The 20,564-nt window shown below is 44.1% G+C and overlaps 1 protein-coding gene across 4 annotated transcripts in view; it reads left to right on the forward strand.

The window, feature by feature from the left end:
• Positions 1-20,564, forward strand: part of CMTR1 (cap methyltransferase 1) — a 48,051-nt gene that overhangs the window by 13,906 nt on the left and 13,581 nt on the right. For all 4 annotated transcript variants that reach the window (XR_009211278.1, XM_058432294.1, XM_032140342.2 and 1 more), the window contains exons 5-13: positions 3,099-3,191; positions 4,654-4,725; positions 5,888-5,982; positions 6,081-6,153; positions 11,278-11,476; positions 12,231-12,349; positions 14,204-14,300; positions 14,625-14,757; positions 15,482-15,661. Coding sequence is in view for 3 of the 4 variants with exons in the window: in XM_058432294.1 (XP_058288277.1) it covers positions 3,099-3,191; positions 4,654-4,725; positions 5,888-5,982; positions 6,081-6,153; positions 11,278-11,476; positions 12,231-12,349; positions 14,204-14,300; positions 14,625-14,757; positions 15,482-15,661 (1,061 nt within the window). In the remaining variant the exon portion in view is untranslated. The remainder of the gene's footprint in view (positions 1-3,098; positions 3,192-4,653; positions 4,726-5,887; positions 5,983-6,080; positions 6,154-11,277; positions 11,477-12,230; positions 12,350-14,203; positions 14,301-14,624; positions 14,758-15,481; positions 15,662-20,564) is intronic.

Genomic DNA, 20,564 nt, shown 5'->3' on the forward strand with positions numbered 1-20,564 from the left:
TTTCTGCATAGTTCCTGTAGTTCAGCTTCAAATGTGGCTCTGAACTCTGGAAAATTGATATTTTATTTGTCTCCCTAATGTTCCAGTTCAGCAAAGAAGTCCCGTGAAGCTGCATGTGATAAAAGCCTAATAAGTCTTCTGAGTAAGATTCTGACAAGTGAGGGGCTCATGGGTTCTGGGGCCGGTCTTGCTGTTGCCTTGTAGTTGTGGGTGTTGAGACCAGCAGACTGGCAATGCGGAGTAGGGTAGATACCTGCTGCTTGTTGCTGGTTGTGGGCTTTCATCTCAGAAGTACCTGATGGTTTCTGTCTTCATTCGTGTTAAAACAAGAGTCCACATCCTTTCAGTGGGGCAGAAGTTGAACTAACTTTACTAAACTCAAAATCTGAAATCACCCTATAGGCCGGGCGTGGTGGCTTATGCCTATAATCCCAGCACTTTGGGAGGCCGAGGCAGATGGATCACCTGAGGTCAGGAGTTCAAGACCAGCCTGACCAACATGACAAAACCCCATCTCTGCTAAAAATACAAAAACTAGCCAGGCATGGGACTCACACCTGTAATCCCAGCTACTAGAGAGGCTAAGGCAGGAGAATCACTTGAACCTGGGAAGCAGAGGTTGCAGTGAGCAGAGATCGTGCCACTGCACTCTAGCCTTCCAGCCTGGGCAACAGAGTGAGACTTTGTCTCAAAAAAAAAAAAAAAGCCCTATAAGTAAGTAAAAGTTTGTAAGTAAAAGTTAGGTCAAATGGGGCCGGGCACGGTGGCTCACGCCTGTAACCCCAGCACTTTGGGAGGCCAAGGCAGGTGGATCTCAAGGTCAGGAGATCAAGACCATCTTGGCTAACATGGTGAGATCCCGTCTCTACTAAAAAATACAACAAATTAGCCGGGCATGGTGGCGGGCACCTGTAGTCCCAGATACTTGGGAGGCTGAGGCAGGAGAATGGCATGAACCTGGGAGGCGGAGCTTGCAGTGAGCTGAGATTGCGCCACTGCACTCCAGCCTGGGCGATAGAGATTCCGTCTCAAAAAAAAAAAAAAAAAAAAAAAAAAGAGGTCAAATGTCAGTTGGCAGCCACTTCTTCACAGCAGGTGAGTCTGGGTGTCCAGGGGTGGATATCCAGTTCTGGGGTTACCACAGGATAAGTGCTCAGTGGCTACTGCAGCCTAGGAATGTGGAGGACAGGGTATGACCCTCTGGATAAAGTCCACTCTGTAGGTAGGTATAATAATCAGACTTCTATAGGGACATTGAGTCTGCTTTTTCTTTCCAAGTTTATATGAGCTTCTTGTTCTCTAGAGTTTATAATTTATATAACCAACTCTATCACCTTTATGCTTAAATGTGATAGATTTGACCAGGAGAAGAAGCCATGATTCACTGCCAGATTCAGGGACAAAAGGCTTCAGTAATTTTTCTTTTCAACTTTGTCTCTGTTGATGCTGGTTGGCTTGTCCTCAAGACCTTTCATTGTGATACCACTTTATGCCTTTCAGAGCATGTAATATTACTTTTAATCTCATTGCTTCAATTTGCAATGGTGAATCTCTTCTTCACACTTGCTTGGGAGCCAATATGTGAAGCTGCCATGCAGGTTAGCCACCTGTTTAGGTTTTATAATCCATGTTTCTCTATCCTGGTGGCACTTAGCGCTGCCTGCACAGTAGAATCATCTGAGGACTTCTGAAAACTTATCCCCAGGCCTCACCTCAGACCAGCAGAATCTTATACTCTGGAAGTGGGTCTCAGGCATCAGTACTATTTTTTATTTTTTATTTTATTTGAGACAAGGTCTTGCGCTGTTGCCCAGGCTGGAATGCAGTGGCACAAACACAGTTAACTGCAACTTCGAAATCCTGGGCGCAAGATATCCTCCTACCTTAGCCTTCTGAGTATCTGCAACTACAGGCCTGTGCCACCATACCTGGCTAATTTTTTAGACTTTTTTTGGTAGAGACAGAGTCTTGCTGTGTTGCCCAGACTGGTCTTAAACTCCTGGCCTCAAGCAGTCCTTCTACCTTGGCCTCCCAAAGCATTGGAATTACAGGTGTGAGCTACTGTGCCTAGCCCCAGGCATCAGTACTAATGTTATGTTATGTTATGTTATGTTATGTTATGTTATGTATGTTATGCTATGTTTTTTTATTTTATGTTATGTTATGTTATTTGAAAGATGGAGTGTTGTTCTGTCACCCAGGCTGGAGTGCAGTGGCACAATCTCGGCTCACTGCAACCTCTACCTTCCGGATTCAAGGGGTTCTCCTGCCTCAGCCTCCCAAGTAGCTGGGTTTACAGATGTGCACCACCATGCCCAGCTAATTTTTGTATTTTTAGTAGAGATGGGGTTTCACCATGTTGGCCAGGCTGGTCTTGAACTCCTGACCTAAAGTGATCTGCCCACCTCAGCCTCCCAAAGTGCTGGGATTACAGGCGTGAGCCACCACACCCAGCTGCATCAGTACTCTTTAGAAGCACTGCAGATGATCCTAATGCACTGTTTTGGCCTGATAGGAAAGTAATTGAAAAATTAAGAGGAAGCAGCCATTAGAGATGTCAGTTTTTGTTCTGTCTTTGAATGAATGGGCTAGGAATCCTATTTACCAGTTTCTGGATTGTTTTGTGAATAACACTTTGAAAGGACTCAGGAGATGAGACTCATTGCCATTAAGGCTTTCTGATATACTTATCTTGTCATAGACCTACATCGTATGTGATAACTGCCTGTTTACTTCTCTGTGTCTCCACTGCTCTGATTGCAAACCCCTTTTGCCAAGGGCCAGGTCTTATTTAACTCTGCATTCTGAGTGCTTAACACATAGTAGGTATTCATTAAATAATAATGGAACAAATGAAAGAAACAGGTTTGAGAAGTTTCTAAGGATTCTAACCACAATTGGAGCTGGCCTTTAGAAGTTAAACTTTGGAATTCTGGCTCTCACTTCTCATGTCTGACCACTGCGTTTGGCTTCAGCAACCTGCACCCTTCTTGGTCTGTCTCAGTCCCTTTTGATTGTTTTGGGGAAGTCCTGATGAGTTGGGGTTTAGCTTTGAGGGTCTGTCATATCTGTCTTACTAGCCTCTCTTTTGTTTGCAGCCCAGTGCTTGTGAGCAGGTGTCATGGTTTCCAGAATGTACCACTGAAATTCCTGACACTCAGGAAATGAGCGATTGGATGGTCGTGGGAAAGGTAGGCTTTCAGAAAAATGTACCCTGACTTCTTGGCATTCTCTTGACTTTTCACTTGCTCGAGTCTGGTATGTACATACACTTGCAGTTTAAGAAAAATAGGAATCTGACCATTCACGTTGGTAGGAATAAAACTGTGTCAAGAGGGAGTGTCATGAGCTTTACAAGTATGCCCCTTGGAGATATGACAGGGTTTTTTCTTTTCTCCGAGTCATTTAAATTGTAAGGCAGACAAAATGTATAACCTCTGTCTTCTTCATGGATGCCTTTTGAAGTGGCTTATCATACATATCTGTGTATTCTGATCACTGCTAGATGAAAAGACATTGTCCCTATCCTCAGAAAGTAATGAGGGAATTGTTACAGAGGGAATTTGTTTAATCTTCTTCTGGAAAATTGTGAGAATAAAGTAGATGGCTACCAAATCAATATGGTATAGAGGGCAGTTCTCAAAGTATATGTGCTGCCGGGGATCTCTAAGACCCCTTCGGGGGTCCACAAGGGCAAAGCTATTTTCATAATGATATTGAGAAGTTATTTGCACTCTTCACCCTCATTCTCTCACAAGTGTTCAGTGGAGTTTTCCAGAGGCCGTGATGTGATATTACAACAGAGTGAATGAAAAAGCAGAGAGGAAAACCTGGCCTTCTATTAAGCGAGACACTGAAGAAATTTGCAAAAATGGAAAACAGTTCCACTCTCCTCACTCATTTTTTTGTGGAAATGTTATTTTTCTGAAAATATATTTCTGAAAAATATTTATGTTAACATTAGCCTTTTAAACTGAATTTAAAAATATTTTAAAAATGTTTTTAATTTCTAATAATATAATTATTTGAATTCTAGATAATAGATTACCTATCTATTATCTATCCCGCATAAACAAAAATTCTTTAGGATCCTCAGTAGTTTTTACGAGTGTAAAACCTGAGACCAAAGAGATTGAGTTTCACTGGTTTCGAGGTGGTTTCACTCATTTGGGGGTTGCACTTGATATCCCTGTGAGACCCCTTAGCGTCCCTGTTTTCTGAAATGCCACCAGGTCAGTGCCTGGTATCATGCATTTGTACTCATCACAGAGTGAGAGGCTTCCTGGTGGAAGGACAAGCTTTTGTCATTTGAGGCATTCCCCATCCTTCTGCCTCCATGCTCCAGGGCTAGACAGCTTGAATGTCTCCTTCCTGTTTGGTGTTCCTAGCCTCAGCATTCATTAGTCTTGTGTCCATATGGTGCTCCACTCAGAGCTCCTGGGATGGGGCTGAGGGGGTGCTTCATCTCAGCCATCTGGAGAATAGCCAGAGGGATTTAGGATTTTCTCTTTCCCACCCTTCAGGGATTGATATTTCTTGGCAGAGAACCAAGTCCCTTCTTGCTCTACTTACTTGGAACCCTAATTTCTTCATTCATCCCTGACAATTGCAGTCACATGTGGTCATTACTTAACTGCTTTTTTCTCCCTGTAGAGAAAGATGATTATTGAAGATGAAACAGAGTTTTGTGGGGAAGAGCTGCTTCACAGTGTGTTGCAGTGTAAGGTAAGGTCTTGTGGCTGGAACCAGATATGAAAACCTTGTGGGAGGTGATTTGTTGGACTTTTCCATTTCTCCTTTGAGTTGGTTGTGGGAAAGTTAAGATTTTTGCTGGAGATCAGATGCATAGCTTGGTTCGTATCTCCAAATTGTCCTTTTCCCGGGTGACTGTTCTGCCCTGTGGGTGTTGTGCTGTCCCTGTGGTCAGCAGCCAAGAAAGGATCTGCCTAACCTCAGTGGGTCTGTTCATTGTAATCCTGAGAGGGCCTGGTGTAGTAAAAGGTTTGGAGTCGTTCTTCAGCATCAGATAGACCAGGATTCAAATCCAAGATCTACAACTCTTTGCTGTGTGATTTTGGCCCGGTTGTTTTACCCTCTCTGAGTTTGAGTTTCCTCATCTATAAAATGAGGAGAAAATACTCATTTCTTAGGGTTGTTGTGAGAGCTAAATGAAATAGTGGGTGTGAAGTACCTGGGTAAATGTTAGCCTCCCCTTGACACTTTTTGGCCTAATTGAGAATCACATTGTCTGTGGGCAGAATGAGCCAGGGAAACTGAGGAGGAAATGGGTTGATGAAAAAGAAGGCCTCAGACTAGCCTCACAGATTTTATTTTTTGGCAGGCATAGGGTTGGGAATATCCATAAGGTGACTGGAACTCAGGTAATGTGAGGATTTCTTTATCTAGAGAGGAAATTGGTCAGGGGAGTTTAAGAGAAGGGATCGCTACTGTGTGGTCGGTGCCATCAGAAAACCCTAGTCTTGTTTATTTGTTTCTCCTCTCTCTAAGTGAGGTCTAGTCAGGTAAGCCTTCATACCAGAACTTTGATCCCTTGGAGAGTAGCTGCTGGTATGGGATGGAGAAACAGATTTACTATGAGGATTAGCAATGCCCAGAGGTGGCTCTGTGTGTAGCAGCGGGTGCTGTTTTGTAACCACTTGCCATGTGCCAGGCACCTGTTTACATTTTTTTTTTTTTTAACCAATTTACCGGCAAGGTAGTTGAGAGAGTTATTGAGCAGCCTGTGTAGGGTCACACAGTGAGACATTTCAGAGCTGAGATGCCACAGGAATCTTGTTCCTTGGAGGGCTGTGAGTTGGGCACTGCAGGCTCTTAAGATCCCTTTTGTATCCTGGAATTCACCTTGAGGTTCTGATTCTCTGGGCAGAGCGTGTTTGATGTCCTGGATGGGGAAGAGATGCGGCGAGCTCGGACTCGGGCCAATCCCTATGAGATGATCCGAGGAGTCTTCTTTCTAAACAGGTTTGCTGACATTCCCCTCCCCGCCCCTGATGCTCCCTGCTCTACCTTTTCATTTGAGCCTAGTACATCTAGTACTTTTCTGTCTTGCTTTATTGCAGGGCAGCAATGAAGATGGCTAACATGGATTTTGTGTTTGATCGCATGTTCACAAATCCACGGGACTCTTACGGGGTGAGAACAAGATTCTGCTTCTGAATTCATGGTGCTAAGAGGGCTTAAGCTTCAGTGGCTCAGCCATTGCCATTTGTTCAATGCTAGGAGAGTATTCTGACTGTGTGATGGAGATATTTTGCCTTGAGCTTCTCAGATAGGGTCCCACAGTGCTTCTGTGGTCCCAGGAGTAAAGCAGTTTTCTCCAGGGCTTCAGTCCTGGAATCCGAGCCCCTAACCCTATAGAAGGTAGAGTGGAAGGGTGAATACTGTTTTTATATAGCAAGCTTATTTTCCAAATTTAAACTTGGTGACATCACCTGATTTAGGTGCTGTTTCTGGTAATGAGAGGGGAGTACTGGGAAATACGGTTTGAGTGTTGGATGAAATGTGGGCATTTCAGTGGGCATTTTCACTGATCTATTTAAAATCAGTGTTGTATCTGAAAATCTAGCCTGTGTTGTTGGAATGTGGTGAGGAGGGACATAGCATTTATGAAGCAGGATGGATTACTTAAGTTTATATCTTCTTTGGGCCTCAGCTGCCTCATTCTGAAATGAGCCGTACTAACCTGCCAGAGGGCTAGGGTAGAACCAAAAGGCTCTTAAGATTTGTCCCAGCACTAAGACTGTAATTTTAGACTGGGCCACTTTCCTTCTCTGCCTCTCTGAACAAGCTTTGCGTGGGATCATAATTATAAGGCTTTGGCCCTTTTCAAGAAGTGGTAAAGCAAAATGATTTTCTACTCTGCTGCATCTCATTTCTCTGAACATAGACTCTCCATAGTGATAGAGAAAGAAAAAAAGGAAATTTCATTCTAGAATTCCCTTCAGGGTTTCAAAGCGTTTTTACCCGGTCCTAGAAAGTTACTTTTCTTTGACAGTGATAGGCCAGGAGCCAGCTATCCCCAAACCTGTTTCTGCTTCACTCACCCTCACTGGCTAAAGAAACTTGTTTTCCAAGTTCTTTAATGTTTCAGCTCCACCTGCCTAACTGCTTCCTCCTTGCTGGCAAAACTGGCATGTAGCTCTTCCAGCCATTACTCATTTTTCACTCCCAGGTCTCCCTTTCCATTCTCCAGTACCATCAGGCAGCACAAAAGGGCTCTTGGAATTAGCATCTTGAGAAAATTAGGTTGATATAATGTTGATTTAATTTTCTGAGCTCCAAATGATTTCCTTTAAATCCCTGCCTGGCAGAGGAGCTCTGTCAAGCTGATGGGAAGTCACAGTGTCTTTTTTGGCTTTTGAATACAAATGCCTCCAGCAGCTGGTATCTGGTTATTGCCTTTTGCTGTCATGAAAATGAAGTAGGCACCAGGGTTGTACCATTCAGGTTGAGGGTGGAGATGTTAGTTACATAGGAAAAGGCAGCCGTGTTTGTAATGCTTCAGGCAGCTTCTTGACCTGAATTGATTGTTAGTGGCCACAGAGAATTGCCCTTTCAGAGATGTTTCTCTACGCTTCACTATAAAAAAAGTGATTTCTCTCGAGCCCCTAGTGTTTTATTTTCTCTTTTCATTTCCGTTTTCCCCTGAGGACCAGAGTTACAGCCAAGCCCAACAGGCTTGGTGTGGTTTTCAGGCAAGCAGAGACACTAGAGCAGTCCCCAGCAGAAGAGGGAGTGGCTGAAGGCCCAGGCACACACCCATGTTTGCAAGGGTCATAGTGGCTCTTGGATCAGGCAAATTATAGACTAAGAGCAGGAGAATTTGAAGCTTGGAATGTGGAGAGGTTAGGAGGTGATAACAGGTGATGGAGAGAGCAGACTAAAGTTTTTTGTTTTTTGTTTTTTTTTGAGATGGAGTTTCGCTGTTGTTGCCCAGGCTGGAGTGCAATGGCGCGATCTCGGCTCACCTCGACCTCTGCTTCTCGGGTTCATGCAATTCTCCTGCCTCAGCCTCCCAAGTAGCTGGGATTACAGGCATGCACCACCACGTCCGGCTAATTTTGACGTCTGGCTAATTTTGTATTTTTAGTGGAGACAGGGTTTCTCCATGTCAGGCTGGTCTTAAACTCCCGACCTAAGGTGATCCGCCTGCCTTGGCCTCCCAAAGTGTTGGGATTACAGGCGTGAGCTACCACGCCCAGCCAACTCTGAAGTTTTTAAGTAGGTCTGTGGTGCGGCAGGTTATGGTAAAGGAGAAAGGGGGCAAGGGGAGGAAAATAAAGAAGCTATAAGCAAGAACTGGAAGAGACAGAGGGAAATTTAGATCCTTGGAGTGTATGGAAGCATATTATAAACTGTTACATTATGTCAGGGGTTCGAGTGCCTGGGAATGTTGTTGAGACAAGAATACATTTTCTGTGAAGCATTGCAGAAGACAACTGAAGGTAGATCTGTAAGTTTCAGTCCTAGCTGAGGAAATTAGACATCATTTATCTAATTTCCATTGAGTGTGGAGTGCTGCTGTACTCGCCCCTGGAAAGAGAAAAACATGGAAAAGGATAAGAGTTTTGACTCTGAGGAAGTTGATCTGATTGAGTACAATATCATCTTGCGTTAATTGTTTAATACTTTACAGTTTGTAAAGCTCTTCAATATAGGATACTTTATTTAGTCCTACAACGGCCTGGAGAAATACCTGCATCAGTCCCAATTTATAACTGAGCAAGCTCAAGCTTAATGACTTAAATTGTGTGCTTGTCCTTGACTGCATAGTCAGTAAGTAGCAGGGCTAAGAACCCCAGCTGTCCTTCCTGTGAAAAGACTTCCTGGCCATGACCTATAAGGGCCATACATCTTGAAATCACAGAACGAGGTCATATTCATGCCCCCTTTTCAGGGGTGAGGTGTTTGCATCGATCATTCCGCATCCTTCTCCCAGTCTTCCTTTGGACCAGTGGTTCACTTAGAGGGCACGGCCAGTGGCAAGGAACCTTGTTTTCCCTCTTTGCAGTATGTGTAGGGCTTAAACTTGTGACCCCTGCCTCATTACCACCATGCTGACTCGAAGATGCTACATAATGTTCTTGGCAAATACCATTGGGTCTTTTTTGTGTGCAAATGAATATAATCCAAAAAGATGAATAATCGATGGCTCAGGAACAAAGAATGCTGGGGCGGCTTAGTAAGGAGGTGGGGAAAGAACGATTAAGACCCAGCATGCCTGGAGTGGGCTTGTCACGGGATGATGACATTTATTTTTAGCTAAACTCACTTTCTCCAGAGACTTTTTCACTATTTTGATAAAGCCAGATAGCTATCATCAGAAGAAAGGCCCATCTCACCTAGAAGTGATTGGGTTGTAAACATTAGTATGTCTATTTCTTTCTTGGGACTGTTTCCCCTAAAGCTTTCTGATCATTATCTAGCAGCTGCAGAACTCCAGACCAGCACTCAGCCATGCCAAACCTGTAGAGAGGGAAGACTGAGGTCCCTAAGCCGCTTCTGGCTGAGTGTTCATCATGGTCTGAGGCCAACTGTAGTCTTTTGCAGTTGCTCACTTGTAGAACTCAACCTTTTGTTGTTGTCACCAGTGCAAGTGGTTCATCCTGTCTGCTGTGGAGGGTGGGTAGAATTTCACTGCCTAGGGCTCAGGTGTGGGTAAGAGCATACCTAGCATTTGTGTAAGAGAAGTATAAACATACAATATGGGCCAGTACTGGGTTCAGCATAAATATGAGGTTAAGAGATAAAGCCAGGCTGGGCATGGTGACTTACACTTGTAATTCCAACACTGTGGGAGGCTGAAGTGGGAGGATTGCTTCAGTCCAGGAGTTGGAGGCCAGCCTGGGCAATATACCAAGATCCTGTCTCTAAAAAAAAAAAAAAAAAAAAAAAAACTGGGGCGAGAGAGCGAAAGCTACTCAAGGGGCCACAAATGTAATTATGCCAAAATTCAAATGATGATTAGTCAGTCCTGAGTTGGCTGGGTGCTCCGAGGGTTGCCTGGAAGCTGCTGTTGCTGCACACCAGTATTTCCTTCCCTCTCTGTCTTGTTGCTTCTGACTGTGCCCTGCCCCAACCCCACACCCAGCACTGGGCAGGAGAAGAAAAAAGGGAGTGCAAAAAGGAGAGAGACCAAATGCAATGTGGTGTCTTGGATTGGATCCCAAACAGAAAAAGAACATTAGTGAAATCTAAATGAAGTCTAGAGTTTAGTTAATAGTAAGGTACCAATCTTAGTTTTGCCAAACATACCATGGTGTAAGGTGTTAACAAAACTGGAAACTGGGTGAGGGGTACTATCTTGGCAACTTTTCTGTAAATCTAAAATTATTCCAAAATAAAAAGTTATTTGGGATTTTTTAAAAGGTGGTTGGGAGAGCCAAGGAGGAAGGAGAGAAAGGAAGACAGAGGCTGTGATGGGAAAAGGGAGGTTCCTGTGGCTGGGAGAGGGTGTTAGAGTCCCCCAGCCTTTGGTTGGACAGGAAGACCTGAGTCTAGTAGCTAGGCCAACTGGACCCTGATTTAGCTTTGTTGCAGACTGGCTGTGAACAGATTACTTTGTGACTTCGTATCTTGGTGCCTCTTTTTCCCTATCTGTAATGTGGGGCATATTCTGTTCAGTAGGACTCTTGAAAGGCAGGATATGGTGAGGAAAACACTCTGAGAAATAAAAAATGTAGTCAGATACCCATAAAGATTTTTTTTTGTTTTTGTTGAGACAGGGTCTTGGTCTGTCATCCAGGCTCAAGTGCAGTGGCGTGATCTCAGCTTACTGCAACCTCTGCCTCCTGGGTTCAAGCAATTCTCATGCCTCAGCCTCCCGAGTAGCTGGGTTTACAGGTGTGTGCCACCACACCTGGCTAATTTTTTGTATTTTTAGTAGAGACGGGGTTTTACCATGTTGGCCAGGCTGGTCTCAAACCCCTGACCTCAGGCTATCTGCCTCTCTGGCCCCCCAAAGTGCTGGGATTACAGGCGTGAGCCACCGCGCCCGGCTCCATGAAGATGTTTCTATGAGGAGTCTGAGCTAGGCCTGGTGATGTGATAGGCATTGTGGGTATTTTGAGGGTGGGTGAGGCAACACTAAAGGGTGTTAATCACCAGAAGATACATTTCCTGGATGCTGTAGCCCTGGTGGGAGCTCTGGATTGTACTTGCTGAAAGGCTTATTTTACTCTCCCTGCATTCTCCTTCCTGTTCCCCATTGAGCTGTCTTGTTTTCCTTCCTCTCCTGTCCTCCACTTGCCTTTGTAGAAGCCACTGGTGAAGGACCGGGAAGCTGAGCTTCTGTACTTTGCTGACGTCTGCGCAGGCCCAGGTGGCTTCTCAGAGTATGTGCTGTGGAGGAAGAAGTGGCATGCAAAGGGCTTTGGAATGACTTTGAAGGGCCCTAATGACTTCAAGCTGGAGGACTTCTACTCTGCTTCCAGTGAACTCTTCGAACCCTACTATGGTAGGGATACTGAGGAGGGTACTAGGAGGTATGAGGGACAACCCCTCTATGAGGACTTCAGGTCAGAAGCAGTTGTTATCCACATGCCATATTTTCTTTCCTAGGTCTCTTACCCTGGGCTTCACAGTTCATGTCAAAATCTTGGTTCCCTCTGGACTATCCCTTTTTACCCTGGGCCTGCAGAATACAGGTCAAACACTCCCTCAGCAGATTCTCATCAAGGCCCTATTAATTCCTCCTTTCAGGAGCATTCTGCTTTTGTGGTGGCAGGAGATAATGAAACTGCCTGATCTCTGGCTGAGAACTGGCAGGATTATTAACAAATATAAACCCACGCCCATCTCTCGCCCTCTGTGCCAGGTGCAGAATGCACTGGGTTGCAGACAGCTCGGCAACCCACAGCAGTCCCTCTGCTCTATGTTGATTGTAATTTGACAGCAAATCCTAAGTTCTTTCTGAACAGTCCTTATTAAAAAATTGATGCCTAAATGTAGGTGCCTTAAACACAACTTGGGTCTTAAAGAGAAAGTTCCACGAGTTGATGACTTTTGGCTGGTCAACTCCTTTGGGACTGTGTTTCATTATAGCAGAGTACTGTTCTTCCTCCTGGTCCATCACTGTAAGGGAGCCTTGCAGGTTGGGCCCTAGTTCTTGAGACACCTGATGCCCGTGTTCACTGACCCAGAGCACTCGTGTCCCAGCTCCTGACATGTATAGGGCAGATGAACTCACTACGACTCTTGTATTCTGACAGGTGAGGGTGGGATTGATGGAGATGGAGATATCACCCGCCCAGAGAACATCTCTGCTTTTCGGAATTTTGTCCTGGATAACACAGATCGCAAGGGTGTCCACTTTCTGATGGCTGATGGGGTAGGTTACCTTTTTTCCATAGACTGATGCATTAAGGATTTGTTATTTTAGAGGTTTGAGAATTGTTTGTTTTATCTGGTTCTTTAGCTGCCCCCAAAGATGGTATTTCACAGTTCAGATTGTAGGGAATGCATTTTTATTCTTTTTGTACATTTTTAAAATGATAATTGTGTAGAGACTGATGTTGTGGATACCTTTGCCTGGAGCAGGGTGATCTTGGTGTTGCTCCTGGTGGAGGCTGTCTACACATGGTCACCTGTAAGCCTCTCATAGGCTGACAGATGGCCACCTAACCAAAGACGGCAGCACAGGGGAATCCACAGGAGGCTCTTGTCAGGGCTGGGCTAAAGTGAATGTTCAAGAGGTCTTGTCTACGGGCAGCTGCTTGAGGCATAGAGGGAAGCCCATTGCAGCTTTGTTCAGCAGAAGCTCTCACCCAGTCATCTGACAATGCAGGCATTCCTTTCTGGAGTGAGCCACCACTTACTCTAGAGGAAGGACAGACAATGTGGCAGCTGCTCCAGGGTCATATAGCTAGAGTTGAGAAAAGCCTCAGGGACTCTTTGGGTGGCCTCTTAAGCAGTAGCTGTGTGGCTAGTGAAGGAAGGTGGGCAGGATGTCAGCATGATATCCAAAGATGCCTAGGCTCACCAAAGCACTGTGCACAGCAGGGAGCAACAGATGACAGGCTTGGGGCTGGCTGTGAGGGAGGGGCGGCTCTGGCTGAGCAGATGTGGGAGTCTGATAGCGCTTATGAGGCAGCTGTTGCCGTGCGGCAGCTGTAGAGTTGGAAACTCAAGGGCTTTCTGCTTTAGCACTTCAGCAGTGTAGAGGGGTGACCTGGGCTTTTTTTTTTTTTTTTTAATTGACCCCATAATCAGGCATGCATTTTGAGAAGCATCTTTAAGTCTGGAAGACACTCCCAAACATTTTTTATCCTGAGTCCTTTAGCTATCACTTTTGTAGAACTGAGTCAGGGACACCTGGGGCATGTTTAATAGAGGGGAGCGTCCTTTTTTCTTTATTTTATTGTAAAAAACACAAATTTGATCATCTTAATCATTTTTAAGTGTTAACAGTAGTGTTAAGTCTATTCACACTGTTGTGCAACAGATTTTCAGAAGTTTTCACTTTGCAAAACAGAAACTATACCCATTTAACAACACCCTGCCACCCGATGTCCCCTGGCCTCCTTTACTTTTATGTAAGCCTGACTCTGTCTCTTGCTGGGATCTCACAAGGAGGGAGACCACTCTAGAAATAGCATCACACATTCTTTCAGTAAATACCCTGGCCAGAGAGTCTGCCAGCTGGAGAGAAGAGGCACTGTGGTCTTAGGACAGGAAAGAAAACCTGAGTCAACAGAGAGATTACTGTGACTAGGAAAGTTAACTTTTCTCCTGTCACCACAGTGGGAAGCTGAAGCAGAGTGTCCTCACTGCACTCACTCCCTGGTCTTGTTAGGACTCACCAGAGCATTCTGTTTCCTATGTCGTCGTTGACCTCTGACTAGCCAATATTTTGCCTCTGTTCTGCCTTACTCTTCCTGGATTCCCATGAGTTAAAACACTTTCTAAACCATCTCCTTGGAAAAGCAGGCTTGGTTCCATCCCCTGAGAATAATAGAGCAGGAAAGTGGAGCTGGTCCAGTAGTAGGCCTGGGTCCTGTGCTTACTCCATCTAACAAGCCCAGTGACCTTCTAAAATAACACTGAGCTGCGTCTTCATCAATCAGATGGTGATCAGTGAAAACACTTCAAGAACTCTCGATGAAGGATGAAGATGAGGTAGTGATGTTATTCTCAGTTCTTCTCCTTTCTCTTTCCCACCCCATTCCTTGTGCTCTCATTTCAGGGTTTCTCGGTGGAGGGGCAGGAGAACCTGCAGGAGATCCTCAGCAAGCAGCTGCTTCTGTGTCAGTTCCTCATGGCGCTGTCCATTGTCCGGACAGGTGACACTTCCTCAGCTGTTTCCTCACCCCAGGACCCACTTAGAGGCCCTATTGGACAAGAACATGTACAAGGGGTTGGTGGGGAAGTTAAAAAAATCTGCTTATATTAGATGACAGGTAGCTAAATGAGTAATTTAGGGAAGAAAGGGCTGTGGAATCCTCAAAGTCCCCTCCAAAGATGGTTCTCTCCCTTAAATTGTCTCTGAGTTTTAACAGACCCAGGTGCTGGTTTCCTTGACTTTGTCATATTTATTCCCAAGACTACTTCACCCATCTCTTGGAATAGACCCATTGGCTGCTTTTGGTGTTTTCTCTCTAATCTAGGAGGCCACTTCATCTGTAAAACCTTTGACCTGTTCACACCGTTTAGTGTGGGGCTTGTCTACCTGCTGTACTGCTGCTTTGAACGAGTTTGTCTCTTCAAGCCTATTACCAGCCGTCCTGCCAACTCAGAGAGGTGAAGCCTTTCTCTCTATATTAGCCAGATTAATTGGCTAAATGTCAGAACAGCAAATCACGGTGCATCTCTCTGGCATGACCTCTTAAGCTACATTTAAAACCTTGACTTTAAAGAAGTGATGAGAGCCAACAGGATTCAGGATTCCTGGATCTTTTGGTTTGATGATATGCCAGTTCAGCCTCTGCCTCCTTCTTCCAAGCCTTATGCTCCATGCTATGTGAGGGATTCTCAGCTTGGCCAAGGAGAAGGTGACCAATAGTAGGGACACTTCGGGGGTCTTGGGCTGGGAAGGGGCAAGGAGCCGCTATCCAGAGGCACTATTGGGGTCCCAGTGTGACACTGCCCACACACAAGGTGAGAGAAAATGCAACCAATCAGAATTGCCTGGTGGCTTGTTACAAACACATATTTCTGGGCTTTCTCCTGGGAGAGTTTGATTCATTAGGTCTATAATTTAACAGATTCCCCAGGTGATTGTGACACAGCCCGTCTGTCACAGGGAAGTTAGGAACTACTGCGATAGAGAGTAGAAATAGAGCTTAACAGAGAAGGATTTGAGGGGAACTTTAGCACCACAAAGGGTCTGTGTTGTTCTTTGTGCGTAGGCCTAAGGTTGAACAGGGAAGCCGTTAAGTTTTGTGATTCCACAAGGGTTTGGGGGGAAAGGAATGTATGGGGAGGAAGCCCTTGCTCGGTGGAGTGACAGAGTATCTCCTGCCAGGTATGTGGTGTGCAAGGGCCTGAAGGTGGGCATAGATGATGTTCGGGATTACCTCTTCGCAGTGAATATTAAACTCAATCAGCTGCGGAACACGGATTCTGACGTCAACTTGGTGGTCCCCCTGGAGGTGATCAAGGGAGACCATGAATTTACTGACTACATGATTCGGTCCAATGAGAGGTAAGCCAACGCTGGTTTTTGCTGGTGCCACTGAGGTCCTAAGGAAGACCAGAGAGTGAAAGACTGAATGGTTGGCTCTTGGTATCACTTTGTCAACCCTGACAAATTGGCAACTGGGTATGGTCTGCTGGTTTCAGGGCTCCCTGGGACTTTGGTTAGTTACCCTCAGGGACCCCCATCCTGCTGCCATGCCCTATCCCAAGGGTGGCAGGTAGGTGCCTGGCTAGTATAGGCCTGCCCGCAGGAGCCTGTGTATAACAGTGAAAGCTGACAGAGCAGCCTGTGTCCCTGGAGGCAGGAGTAATTTCCCTTTAATTGCTGCTGTTTGTAAAAGGCCATCATGCTTGTTGCCTGGTGAAGTCCCTGTTTGGAGGCAGGAGATGGATGGAAAGCATGTGTACAACATGCTTTGGAAGTGCCCAAACTTTTGCCAGTTCTTCATGAGTTCCCCAGCCGGTGATCCAAATGCTTTTTTCTGTATCTTCTTTGTTTTCCCCACTCCCTGTTAGTGGTAATAATTTAAAGTTGTGACATTTGGCTTAGTTTTCTTAATGGGCAGGCCTTAGAAAAAAGTGTTTGGAGATAGGCTGGAGGGTTGTATAGTAGCAGTGAATCAATAGAAAGTGCTCTCTTAGGGGGCTAAACAGGTGTTGGAAAGGCCTTAGTTAAGGGTCCAACCTTAAGTCCCCCAGAGAAGTTTGAAGATAGAGGTGGCCCTGGAGAATCATAGAAGGAGAGGAAGTCTTTATCCTGTTCTCTCCTGTTTTTCCAGTATTGCCTGGTGTTTTAACTTTCCACAGTACTGCCATATAAGCTCCCTCATTTTGATAGCAATGTAGTCACCAAGGTGGAGCAGACAGTAAACTTCAGCATGTTATGGATGAGGAAGCAAACAGGCCCAGGGACCCACCTGGCTAGGGCTTTATAACACTTCTCGGTTATGGAACATGTCTTTTGGCTGAACAAGTGTGCACAGATGCATGGCGGAACTGGAATTCTTTTCAGTGGTTCCAATAACACAGAGTGTTTAAGCAACTCTATAACCAGCCACTTTTCTTTTTCTAAAAAAGTTGAGGTATAATTCTGTAAGTGAAATGCAAATCTTAAGCGTATAATCAGTTTTGACAAATGCATATATCCTTGTAGCCCACATCCCTATTAAGAGAAAAAATGGGCCAGGCGTAGTGGCTCACACCTGTAATCCCAGCACTTTGGGAGGCTGAGGCGGATGGATCACAAGATCCAGAGATCGTCTACCATCCTGGCTAACACAGCAAAACCCCGTCTCTACTAAAAATTCAAAAAAAAATTAGCCAGACGTGGTGGTGGGTGCTTGTAGTCCCAGCTACTCGGGAGGCTGAGGCAGGAGAATGGCGTGAGCCCAGGAGGCGGAGCTTGCAGTGAGCCAAGATGGCGCCACCGCACTCCATCCTGGGTGACGAGCAAGACTCCATCTCAAAAAAAAAAAAAGATGAAAAACGTTTCCATCACCTAAGGAAATTTCCTTGTGCCCCTACTCAGGCAACCCCAAAGTAAGCCCTCTTCTGATTTTTATCACCACAAGTTAGTTTTACTTTTGTATTTTATGTCTGGGATTTTTTCCTCCTCATGTTTTTGAGATTCATTCATATTATGTTAGTTGGTTTCTTTTTCTTGCTGACTAGTATTCCATTCCATCGTATGAGGATTCTTTTGTCAATGGCCACTTGAGATATTTCCAGTTTGGGGCTGTTACGAATAAAGCTGATACAGACATTCTTGTACAAAGCTTTTGGTGGACAAATGTTGTAATTTCCCTTGGGTAAATACCTGAGTGGGAAATTCTGGATCATAGAGGAGATGTATTTTTATTTTAAAATACCACATAGTTTTCTAAAACGCTGTGTGTGTGTGTGTGTGTGTGTGTGTGTGTGTGTGTAGACACACAATAAAACAATGTATATGTATATAGTATACATATGTATATTATGGCCGGGCGCAGTGACTCACACCTGTAATCCAGCACTTTGGGAGGCCAAGGCGGGTGGATCACCTGAGATCAGGAGTTTGAGACCAGCCTGGCCAACATGGTGAAACTCCATCTCTACTAAAAATACAAAATTAGCTGGGCATGGTGGCACATGCCTGTAATCCCAGCTACTGGGGAGGCTGAGGCAGGAGAATCACTTGAACCCGGGAGGCGAGGTTGCGGTGAGCTGAGATAGCACCATTGTACTCCAGCCTGGGCAATGAGCAAGACTCCGTCTCAAAAAAAAAAAATGTATATTATATATAAAAGCAATAAAACAATTGATATATATTGTTTTATTCTCCTTCCTGCAAAGTATGAAGTTCTGATTACGTCTTTGTCAGCATTTGGTATTATCAGTCTTTTATTTTAACCATTTGGTGCGATGTAGTGTTATATCATTGTGGTTTCAATATGTATTTCTGTGACAACTAATTATATTGAACCCCTTTTTATGTGCTTATTGGCTATTTGTATATCTTCTTTTATGAAGTGCTTCTTCTTTTGAACATTTAAAAAAATTGATTTGTCTTTTTATTAAGTTGCAGGAATTATTTTACATTCTGGATACAAGTCCTGTGAGTAGTTGGAGTAGCTAGGATTACAGGCACCCACCACTACCCCCAGCTAATTTTTGTATTTTTAGGAGAGACAGGTTACAGCATGTTGGCCAGGCTGGTCTCGAACTCCTGACCTCAGGTGATCCGCCCACCTATGCCTCCCAAAGTACTGGGATTTCAGGCATGAGCCACCATGTCTGGCTGACCTTTGGCTGTTTTTAATTGTTTTTGGTTTGTTTGTTGTTGTTGTTGAATTGTAGGAGTTCTTTATATATTCTGGATATTAATACTTGTCAGATATGTGATTTGAAAATATCTGCGATTCTGTGGATTTTTTTTCCCCCACTGCATTGATTGTGTCCTTTGATGCACTGAAGTTTAAAATTTTGATGTAATCCAATTTACCAATTTTTTTCTTTTATTCCTTGTGCTTTTGGTGTTATATGCAGTAAATCATTGTTAAATTCAATGTCATTAATCTTTCCTCTATGTTTTTAAAGAGTTTTACAGGTTTTTTTTTTTTTTGAGATGGAGTCTTGCTGTGTTACCAGGCTGGAGTACAGTGGCGCAATGTCGGCTCACTGCAACCTCTGCCTCCCCGGTTTGAGCAATTCTCCTGTCTTGGCCTCCTGAGTAGCTGGGATTACAGGTGTGTGCCACCACGCCCAGCTAATTTTTGTATTTTTAGTAGAGACAGAGTTTCACCATGTTGGCCAGGGTGGTCTTGATCTCTTGGCCAGGATGGTCTCGATATCTTGACCTCGTGATCCTCCTGCCTCGGCCTCCCAAAGTGCTGGAATTACAGGTGTGAGCCACTGCACCCGGCCGAGTTTTACAGTTTTATCTGTTACATTTAGATCTTTGATTCATTTTAATTTTTGTATAGAGTATTAGGTAAGGGTCCTTTTGCATGTGAATATCCAGTTTTCCCAGCACCATTAGTTGAAAACACTGCCCTTTCCCCATTGATTGGTCTTGGCATCTGTCATTTGACCATATATATGTAAGAGTTTATTTCTGGGCTATCTCTTCCATTGGTTTATGTGTCTGTCTTTATGCCAGTAGTAGACAGTTTTTATTACTGTAGCTTTGTAGGAAGTTTTAAAATTAGGAAGTGTGAGTTCTCCAACTTTGCTCATCATTTTCAAGATTATTTTGGCTATTTGGTGTCCCTTGAGATTCCACATAAATTTTAGGATGGGTTTTTCTATTTCTGCACATATGTGTATATATATATATAATTTTTAATGTTATAAATTTCCCTTTAAGGATCCTTTAGGGCCAGGCACGGTGGCTCACACCTGTAATCCCAGCCCTTTGGGAGGCCGAGGCAGTTGATTACTTGTGCTCAGGAGTTTGAGACCAGCCTGGGCAACATGGTGAAGCCCTGTCTCTACAAAATGTACAAAAATTAGCTGGGCATGGTGGCTTACACCTGTGGTAGCAGCTACTCAGGAGGCTGAGGCAGGAGGATTGCTTGAGCTCAGAAGGTGGAGGTTGCAGTGAGCCAAGATCGCACCACTGCCCTCCAGCCTGGGTGACAGAACGAGACCCTGTCTCAAAAAAAAGGATGCTTTAGCTGAATCTCCTACATTTTGATATGTGTCTTTTAATTATCCTATGGCTCATATATTTTAAATTTTTTCCTTATGATTTGTTCTTTGATTCATAGATTATGCATATGTGTTGTATTTAATATTCAGATAATTTAGGATTTTCAAGATATCTATTAGATTTAGTCACACCATTCTCAGAGAATGTATTCTGTATGATTTTGATCCTTTGAAACTTAATGAGGCTTATTTTATGGCCCATCATATGCTCTATCTTGGTGTTGCTTGGTATAATGTTCTATAAATGTTAATTTGGTCAAGTTGGTTCATAGTGTTTTTCATATCTTCTAAATCTTAACTGATATTTTGAGTACTTATTCTGTCAACTGCTAAGAGGGTTGTTAAAGTCTTTAACTAGGATTATTGAGCTGTCTGTGTCTCCCGTTAGTTTTGTTAATTCTTCAGCTATTTGTTATCTTTGTTATTAGGCACACGCACATTTAAGATAGTTTTGTTTTCTTGATGAATTGACCTTTTATCGTTATGAAATACCCTATTTATTTCCAGTAATACTCCTTGTCTGAAAGTCTGCTTTATCTGACATTAGTGTAGCCACATAAGCTTTCTTTAGCTTAGTGTTCGTATGGTCTTTTTTTGTCCTTCTACCTTTGTCTTTATGATTAAATATGTTTCTTATAGACAACATGTGGTTGAGTCTTACCTTTTTGTCCAGTCTGACCTGGATAAAAGTCTCAGCATTTTAATTGGGGTGATTGGTACAT

Source organism: Hylobates moloch, unplaced genomic scaffold, assembly GCF_009828535.3.
Source record: "Hylobates moloch isolate HMO894 unplaced genomic scaffold, HMol_V3 SCAFFOLD_20, whole genome shotgun sequence".
In the NCBI taxonomy this organism is placed as follows: domain Eukaryota; kingdom Metazoa; phylum Chordata; class Mammalia; order Primates; family Hylobatidae; genus Hylobates; species Hylobates moloch.